The 8898-nt window shown below is 32.3% G+C and overlaps 1 protein-coding gene across 1 annotated transcript; it reads left to right on the top strand.

Moving 5' to 3' along the window:
• Nucleotides 1–339: 339 nt before the first annotated feature.
• Nucleotides 340–1493, top strand: LOC149231350 (T-complex protein 1 subunit epsilon-like). Its single transcript, XM_089376274.1, has 3 exons — nt 340–450; nt 643–806; nt 976–1493. The coding sequence occupies exons 1-3, from the start codon at nt 379–381 to the stop codon at nt 980–982; spliced, it is 243 nt and encodes an 80-aa protein (XP_089232400.1). The 5' UTR covers nt 340–378; the 3' UTR covers nt 983–1493.
• Nucleotides 1494–8898: the final 7405 nt, after the last annotated feature.

The following is an 8898-nucleotide window of genomic DNA, read 5'->3' as shown; positions in this document are numbered from 1 at the left end:
GTGGCTTTGGTGCATATTCTGTAGTCTGTAATAAGGTGATCTTCTTAGCCTTACTGAAGTAAAGCATAGTCAGTGGGCAGTGGCTCCTAGCTATGATTAAGATTGGCAGTTATGTGGGTTGGTATACCGGTATAATTTTGGGTGTGTGTAAATGCTGATTTGTGTCAGTAGTATTTAAAGTCCTTTCATATGGTTTTTACAGAAAATAATATTGATGGTGCTTATTATTTGCAATCTTGTTGGTTTTAATTTCTACTAGGTTTTATTGCCACGTCTGAAAAGTAATTTTTGGTTTTTACTATAAACTAAATGTAATTCTGTTTTTATCTACTACAGTATGCAGTTCGGGCATTTGCAGATGCTCTAGATGCTGTACCAATGGCTCTTGCAGAAAATAGTGGACTCCAACCTATTGATACTTTGACAGCAGTAAAGGCTCAACAGATAAGGGTATGCATATAGTCTCTTTGACCAGACAAGACATTCTGGAACAAGAATTGGCTAAATTTGTTTGTTATGTGAAAATTCTATGAAGTACTTTTCCGAGGAGGATGGTTTTAACTTTTAGCATTGGTTTCTTATTCTCAATTTTTATGCATGAAGTTTCTTTTCGTAATTTGCTTGAATTATTAACATGTGCAGGAAACTAACCCACATTTGGGAATAGATTGTAATGACGTTGGTACAAATGACATGAAGGAGCAAAATGTCTTCGAAACTCTGATCGGTAAAAAACAACAGTTGTTACTTGCCACACAGGTGGTTAAGATGATTCTGAAAATTGATGATGTTATAACACCATCCGGGTATTAATTTCTACATTATCACTTCAATATTAAATTTATCCTCCAAAGATTCTTTAAAGAGTTGATTCTCAGAAGAAAACTATGACATTTTTGTATGCGTGCTGCAAAGCTTCTTCAGGACGGGAGCTGAAAAGCAGTTATACTGAAATCCGTTTTGTTGTGCATGTAGTGTCTAAGCACAAATTTGAGGATTTTTCTGCTGTCTAAAACTCGAGATGATTCCTGGATGGTGCATATTCAATTTGGGATTTGCTTTTCCCACTTTTATGGGATGGTAAAAAGTATGTTGTAGTCTGTAAAGCCTCTCTATACAAAAATATATTATAAACATACACTAAACAATACACATTTATTGATGAGTGTTTAAATCAAGGTAGATTATATGAGATATAATCTATTTTTGATCTTTTAGGTTCCTACAATCTAGGGTTTTGTTACATGTTCATTGGGGTCCTCATGTTCATGGGTTCATTATAGTTGCTAGAGCATGATATTTTAAACTATCTCATATGTTCAGGTGCTGTTTATTGTCTACATCAGTACCATTTGATAATTTGCATTTTTGGTTTTGAAAGGAGACTACTTTTTCTCTGTATAAAAGTAAGCCAGATTTATATTTGTCTGAGGTTTACAAATGAAACAAGAAAGGTTTATGGTGTGCCTCTACTCCATAAATATTTTGTTCTTTGGGGATTGTGTTAATATTTCGAAGGTTGTCGTCTTCAAACAGTATTGCTCCATTGTGCTTTAAAATCCAAAACAGCAGTGACTTGTTTTGAACCTTTCTGGACTTGACCTGGTAATTGTGGCTTTGTGCTGATTTCTATTACTAGTTGCTATTATAGATTGGATTGTTATGTCTAATAGAGATACAAAATGACGGGTTTGTATGGTTATTGAAGTTGATTTCTTTTATTGTGAAACTTGTTTTTCTTAAAAGCTGAATTCTAGGCAATTCTTGCTTATATTGCTGTCATGGTTTCTTCTATGGTTGAAGCTTTCCTTTCAACTATATATGTTGGGGATGGCATTGTATATAAACATTGGTCCTTATTAGCAGGTACTATAATCATTTTAGTGTATTTAATTAATAATTATATTAGTTTCAAACCATGTGATTAGCTTATATGAGCACTGACATTTTAGTAGTCACCAACTTGGTTTAGCTTTGCTTTCACTTGATATATCAGAAAGAAACCATATTAGATATTTGCCCTGTTGGACAGGGGCGCACCGCTAGCATTTCTTGCATAAGGATAGGGTGATAGGTTTAATAATATCCCGGTTGTCCCTGATAAGGAGGGTGCAACACAGCAATGGTCCCTTGGACATCATCTATGGAATGAAACTATCTTGGGGATATCCCCAGCATAATGTAGATGCTGGGATGTAGCCACCTTGTATGATGGTTCTGCCCCAAATATAGTCATGGAAAAACATTTCATCTTTTTGCTCTATTTGTTAATATATTACTAATTATTTGTAAATTTTTATAGTTTTATCTATATTGTAGAAGGGCAGGTTCCTTTACAACTACTGTCATCACTTGATCAGCAGTCCCTGAAATTTGTCCTCATATCCTTCCCGTCCTTTAACCTTGACTAAATATATAATTGGGGAATGTGGTCTATGATACCAATTTATCATTGAAGTGATCTTTTACAAGGGAAGTGATACTTGCCATGAGCCCCTTTAAAAGGCTTTTGCAGTGTTGAGATTATGTCCTTTGTACATATTAGTAGGTATGAAATATTTTTTTTAGTGTTGTGTCTATTCGGACATGTGGTGTTTTGTGACATTCTTTAATAAACTTATTATTCTGAGTTTTGGCCACTGAATCATCACAACAATAAGCTTAATCCCAATTATAACATATTTTCATGATGTTATTTGATCAAGATACCTAATCATCACCAATGTTATGGCCCAGACATCATAAAGATGGAATTAAACTGCATTGGTTGCCCTCGTGTAGGTGAGTACCTAGGGCCATTTGTTGGATGGTCTGGAGATATCCTAGTGTGTACCCTACCAAGAGAGGACATCCTCTTATTTTTTTTCGAGTAATTGTTTCCTCCACATTCAGGTGAAGGGCACACGAACAGTTGTTGGATGGCCTGGGATAGTCGAAGTGCTTATCCTATCAAAAGGTTGCATTCTATCGAAGGGGGGCATCCTCTACTTCTGTAAATTCCAAGTGCAGGTTGTTTTTGAACATACATTTCTAACAAAGACGAATACTGTAGCTGATCAATAATGATGAGTAAAGCACATTGCTTTCTCAATGAGATGGGGAGTTCAAGGACATGTCCATATGGAAGACAATGTTGTCGTTGATAAGACAAGTCTCGTAAGATTAGATTTGTTGGACATAATCTGTTGTAAACCAACTAGATTCTCGAGGGTTTAGCCACCTTGAAATCTTTGTCCAATCACGATGTTCCTTGATTTAAGTTTAAATAGAACAGTCATTAATGGAAGTACATACAAAACAATGGAGGTTAATGTAGGGATAGAGGAAATTTCATAGTTTAATTTGGGGCAGCCTGCACTAATGAAAAAAACCAAAGATTCAGGGATTTTTTTCACTGTATGAGCACATTTTTTTGTGGTCTTGTTGATTTTAAGATCTACAATTATCGCGATGATAACTTATTATTAATAATCTTTAATTGATCGTAGTCTCAACCCACTTGTTTTTATGTTATTTTTATTCCAAATTATAATATTTTTACTTACTATTAACTATTATTTTAATATTTTTTTGGTCAGTTTACTTTCTAGGTTTTTAACTAATTTTGTTTTTAATATATATATATATATATATATATATATATATATATATATATATATATAGGTATTGGCAACTAAATAAGTTTCATACTGGCATGGCACGGGGTCAGTTCCAATTACCATTATAATTTTATAATTTCTAGGCAAATCATGCTCTAATTGAATTGAGCTGCCCTAGGGACTAATTAATTTCGTATGGGTTTATATTTACTTTACACTATTATTATTAATTAATGGGTTAAATCCCTATTAATTGGTTAAATCCCTTTTATGCTTTATTTAAATATGACTAAATCCATTTGAATCTATTTGTTTCAAGGGATCACCTTGTTAAATCCCTTTTATGTTTTATTTAAATGACTAAATCCATTTGAATCTATTTATTTCAAGGGATCACCTTTGTATATCTCATAAAACCGCTGCGAGGACTCTCTATACAAAAGAGGCTTCTAAACTCGAAAAGCGTATTTTCAAAAGGTGTATTACTATTATGATTAATTATGTAAGTTTTCATTGTTATCCATTGTGTTTGTTATGGCAAGGCTAATTGGCCCTTGCTCGGAGACAATCGTCTAAAAGATACTGAAAAGACCAATTGACCTCCACATGGAGACAACTTTGTAAAACAATAGATTGCTAACTGCTGTGATTACCTATTCAGTTACAACCTCTAAATTTCATTATCTATTTAGTTAGACACTGAGTAGTTGATCTAGTCCCTATTGAAAACAAAAATGGGGAGATTTATTTGTGGATTCTGGAAATCGAAAGTTAGCTGTTTTGAAGGGTTAATGTTCACTCCTGCGAACAAAAATAGTCATATCAAGCGGATATTAAGTTAAAATTATTTTGAAGACCATGATTAGGAAGACTATAGTAATTGATCTATATAATTAAGTTAAAATTATTTTGATGACCATGATTAGGAAGACCATAGTAATTGATCTATATAATATCATTGTGAGAAAAACATTATAAACTATTTCCAACTAGAATAAAACACTCTTTACATATTATGTCTTGAGTGTACACATATTGATACAAAGTTAAGCTTATTGGAAAGCTTGCCCGCCACGAATGAAAATGAGTGTTTTTTTGTTTTGAAAATAAAACACTATTTACATATTATGTGTTGAGTGTACACATATTGATACGGAGTTAAGCTTATTGGAAAGCTTGATCGGATGAAAATGAGTTTTTTTGTTTTGTTTTGTTTTTGTATTATGTTTATAATTTAATTGGAAGATTTGTTTTAGAATTTAGGAATATTGGAAAGCCATGGAAAGCTTGCCCGCCACGAATGAAAATGAGTGTTTTTTTTGTTTTGAAAATAAAACACTATTTACATATTATGTGTTCAGTGTACACATATTGATACGAAGTTAAGCTTATTGGAAAGCTTTACCGCCATGAATGAAAATAAGTTTTTTTGTTTTGTTTTGTTTTTTATTATGTTTATAATTTAATTGGAAGATTTGTCTTAGAATTTAGGAATATTGGAAAGCCATAAACACTTTGTTGAGGAAGGGAGTTAAATTTGTAGATGGAGTAGGATATATAAGCTTTTTGAGAATTTATAAAAAGGTATTTCTAGATATTTCTCCTTGACTTTCTTAATTTTGATAACAACTTTATCATTTGTTGAGGAAGGGAGTTAAATTTGTAGATGGAGTAGGATATATAAGTTTTTTGAGAATTTATAAGAAGGTATTTCCACATATTTCTCCTTGACACTCTTAATTTTGATAACGACTTTATACATCTGCTAGGAGGTTGATGTGTAAGTATGTCTGTCCTCTACTTGGAGTTGACATGTGTCCCTCTTAAAATAAAACTAAAATATTTTCTAAATAGAAAAACAATGTCCACGAAAAAATGAATATGTCATGCGTGTTTAGTAAGTTTTCCATATGATGTAATATAATTTAATGTAAACTAATTAAAAGTGAATTCTTTTTGTTAAAGAAAATAGTGTAAGTATGTTTGTCATCAACTTGGAGTTGACATGTGTCCCTCTTAAAATAAAAATAAAATATTCTCTAAATAGAAAAACAATGTCCTCTAAAAAATGAATATGTTATGCGTGTTTAGTAAGTTTTCCATATGATGTAATATAATGTAAACTTTTCCATATGATGTAATATAATGTAAACTAATTAGAAGTGAATTTTTTTTTGTTAAAGAAAATATTTTAAAATGGGTTGATAAAATCTCTGGAGGCACATGTTATGTAAAATATTTTAACATCAACAATGTATATATTATATATTTTATATATTGTTTGAAATTTTTTTTATGTATATATTGTATAAAGCTATTGAAAAAATAATTTTTTTTATGGTTAAAACGTTTGAAGTAGTGTCAGTGTCTTACAATTTGGCCATTATTTAGGTATATGTTTTTTTTTCAAAATCCAACAAAGATTTTTGGACTTATAAGTTTAAGTTATGTACTCTATATAGCATTGAAAAATAAAACTTAAACAATGAAAAATTACACATTGTATTTTGCATTCTAGAAAAAATTTGCATGTGAAGAAATTTTGATCCCACTCGGCTCATGTTAGATCCGTGTTTAAGATGGACTTGTGCCGGTTTATTTGCAAAATCAAGATGGAGACAACAGTGTAACATTGTATTCAAGAGCTCAATAATTTTGAAGATTATGAGCATGAGTATATTCTAAGGGCAAGATATGTCTATGCTTTGGATTAATTTTCTCACGACATATGGGTAACTTAGACATTAAGCCACTCAACGCAATAAAAAGCTAGGGGCTATGGAAATTATGTTTCCAATTTTGAAGGTTATGCCTCTCAAAAGGGGATACATGTATGAATGGTGCTGATGATAGACCAAGATTGATTTAAGATCTTAGATATGCAAACGATGTTTACAATGCTAGAAAATTTGAGTTCTTAAGTCCTTGTTCCACCTTAGAAGCTACACAATTAGGTGCCTTGATATTGTGCATCTTCATAAGGTTCTTTCCAAATTACATGAGATGTGGCTCATTATGTTGCTCCAATGATCATACATAAGGTGATCAAGGATGGTTTTTGATATGTATATAATAATACTAGTTGTGAAAATCTTGTCAAAAGTTTTATGAGAGTGAAAGTGGTCTACTATGCCTCTATAATTTGTGTTGGGTGTAATTCCACTTGTCAACGGGGGCTTACATATAATTGGTCCTACTTACATTAAATAACGTTCATGCTTACATATTAATTGCCACTTAATATCCCAATAAGACACTAAAGCAAACCATTACTGTGAAATTATAGGCATCCTAGAGAGTAACATAATTGATGCAGAAGATCATAAAATCTTGCACGCAATCAACTACTAGAACCCAGTTTCTGCCCATAGTGCACAACTACTTGTATGCTAGTGTTGACATAATTTATGTACTAACAAGTATAATGAGGGATTGAGTTATAGGGAAAAAGGTAAGAGACCAACAAATTTTCATTTCTTATTCATAAAGACATCAATTTTTTCTTACAATATGTGTACATTCATACTCTAAATTATGGCTTTCCATATGCATTGTTGGTTTTGCCACTAGATGCACCTAATTGTTCTTCTTCTCGACTTCTACCATTTGCTTCTCCCTTCTTGCCCCCTCTGTTTATTTATTGCTTTTAATTGATGGTTGGAATTTGAATGGTTGCATTAGTTCAACTTTCTCCTCTACTTCTCGAACTAGTCACCATTTCTTAGCATAGGTGATGAACTTCGGTATTGCAACAAGAATGCTGCAACTCCCAAGGCCACCAACTTAAATTATCAACTTAGGGTTCGTACAAACTTAAGAGGTGTCAACACTATATGTACAACATGCAATGTGTCATTCATTTGTTGATATGATGCAATGAAGTGAATTCCATGAAATCCAAACCTAAATTAATTGCATAAATGGAAATGTTACTCTATTTGCAGAGAGAAAATCCTAGTTACTTTTGCAGAAATGAAAGACTATTCTACTTTGCATGAATGTAAATGTTAATCCTATTTGTAAAAATGTAAACATTGACCTATATCCAGAGGGTAAATGGTACATCAAAAGGTTGCCTAGTCTATGCAATAGAAATAACAATGTTGGAAATGGAAACCATAACATAAGATGTATGAAACAAAATGAAATCATTCTTTAATCACTACATTCAAGATAGATTTTGTCGATAAAGCTCACAAAATGCTTCATGAAAATCATCATTACGTTCTTCAATTTATGAATCTTTCTATTAATCCAAACCATCGAGGTGAATTGCAATGGAGAAGAGGCAAGACTTAAGAAGTCTTTTGGTCTTACTAAATCACGGATTTAGAGCATAGGGGTCATGTTTCAAGCCTAAGAGACAAAAACCAAGCTTTTGGAGCAGATATGGTCAAGTTTACACGTGCTACATGAGTGCTACAGGAGGTGCTACAAGAGGTTCTGTTTACTACACGAGCGAGATAACTTGTCGAATGCCCAAGCAAATAAAATGCAAATGGCATGAGACAATTTTTGTTATTAAGTAGGATGTATTAGGACTCTATTCCAAGTGCAATCACTCCAAAATACCCCTGTTAACATGTGCTAAAAAATAGCAGAAAATCACTACTCTAAAAACTGGAAATTCAAAAACTAGTGAGCTAGTTAACATACCAAATGCCTTAATCAAGTGAAAATGCTATGGGGTAAATTTTGTTACTAATTTGAATGTTTTTATGACCCAATACAAATGGAATCAACTCAAATGAAACTCATTAACACGTTCTAAAAAATAACAGAAAATTACTACTATTCTGCTATAGGAGACTTCAAGAAATTCTAGTTTTGTGAATTAGTAGACCAATCCAAGTAGCTCAATGGTGGATATGACTTTTCAAAGTTTTTATAAGGATGCATCATGCTTGTGAATCTATAAGTAACCTACAAAACAACTCACTTCAATCATTTAACCATTGTAACAAACAACAAAAGATGTATGAATAGTAAATGCAAAAATAAAAGATGCAAGTGAAAAAGACATTTAAAGGAAATAAACAAATTGTACAAGAGGGCTCTGAGGCTCTTGGGATGGCCAAGCCCAAGAATACTCAGAGTCCTATGAAGGAAACCTAGCTTTAAAAGCTAAAAATGACACCAAACTTCATTATTTAAATCAATACAAGTACATCCCTGCAAGAAATAAAAGTGGAGCTGCTAAACAATAAGTTTTCTCCACAAGAAAACTAAGAAATACATGTCCCTAGAGGAAAATTAGAATTGGTACTTATATAAATAGATGAGGAAGCATTCTCCATGA

This window comes from Pinus tabuliformis, chromosome J (genome assembly GCF_031772625.1).
Source record: "Pinus tabuliformis cultivar Carrire ecotype Pingquan chromosome J, CPIR1, whole genome shotgun sequence".
In the NCBI taxonomy this organism is placed as follows: Eukaryota; Viridiplantae; Streptophyta; class Pinopsida; order Pinales; family Pinaceae; genus Pinus; species Pinus tabuliformis.
This window is presented reverse-complemented; position numbering and strand designations above follow the sequence as displayed.

What these genes read in the sequence shown, in the direction of transcription:
- LOC149231350 (XM_089376274.1), top strand. Translation starts at nt 379, where the DNA reads ATGGCTCTTGCAGAAAATAGTGGACTCCAACCTATTGATACTTTGACA. An exon ending in TAAAGGCTCAACAGATAAGG is followed by an intron (nt 451 to 642) that starts GTATGCATATAG and finishes TAACATGTGCAG; the next exon opens with GAAACTAACCCACATTTGGG.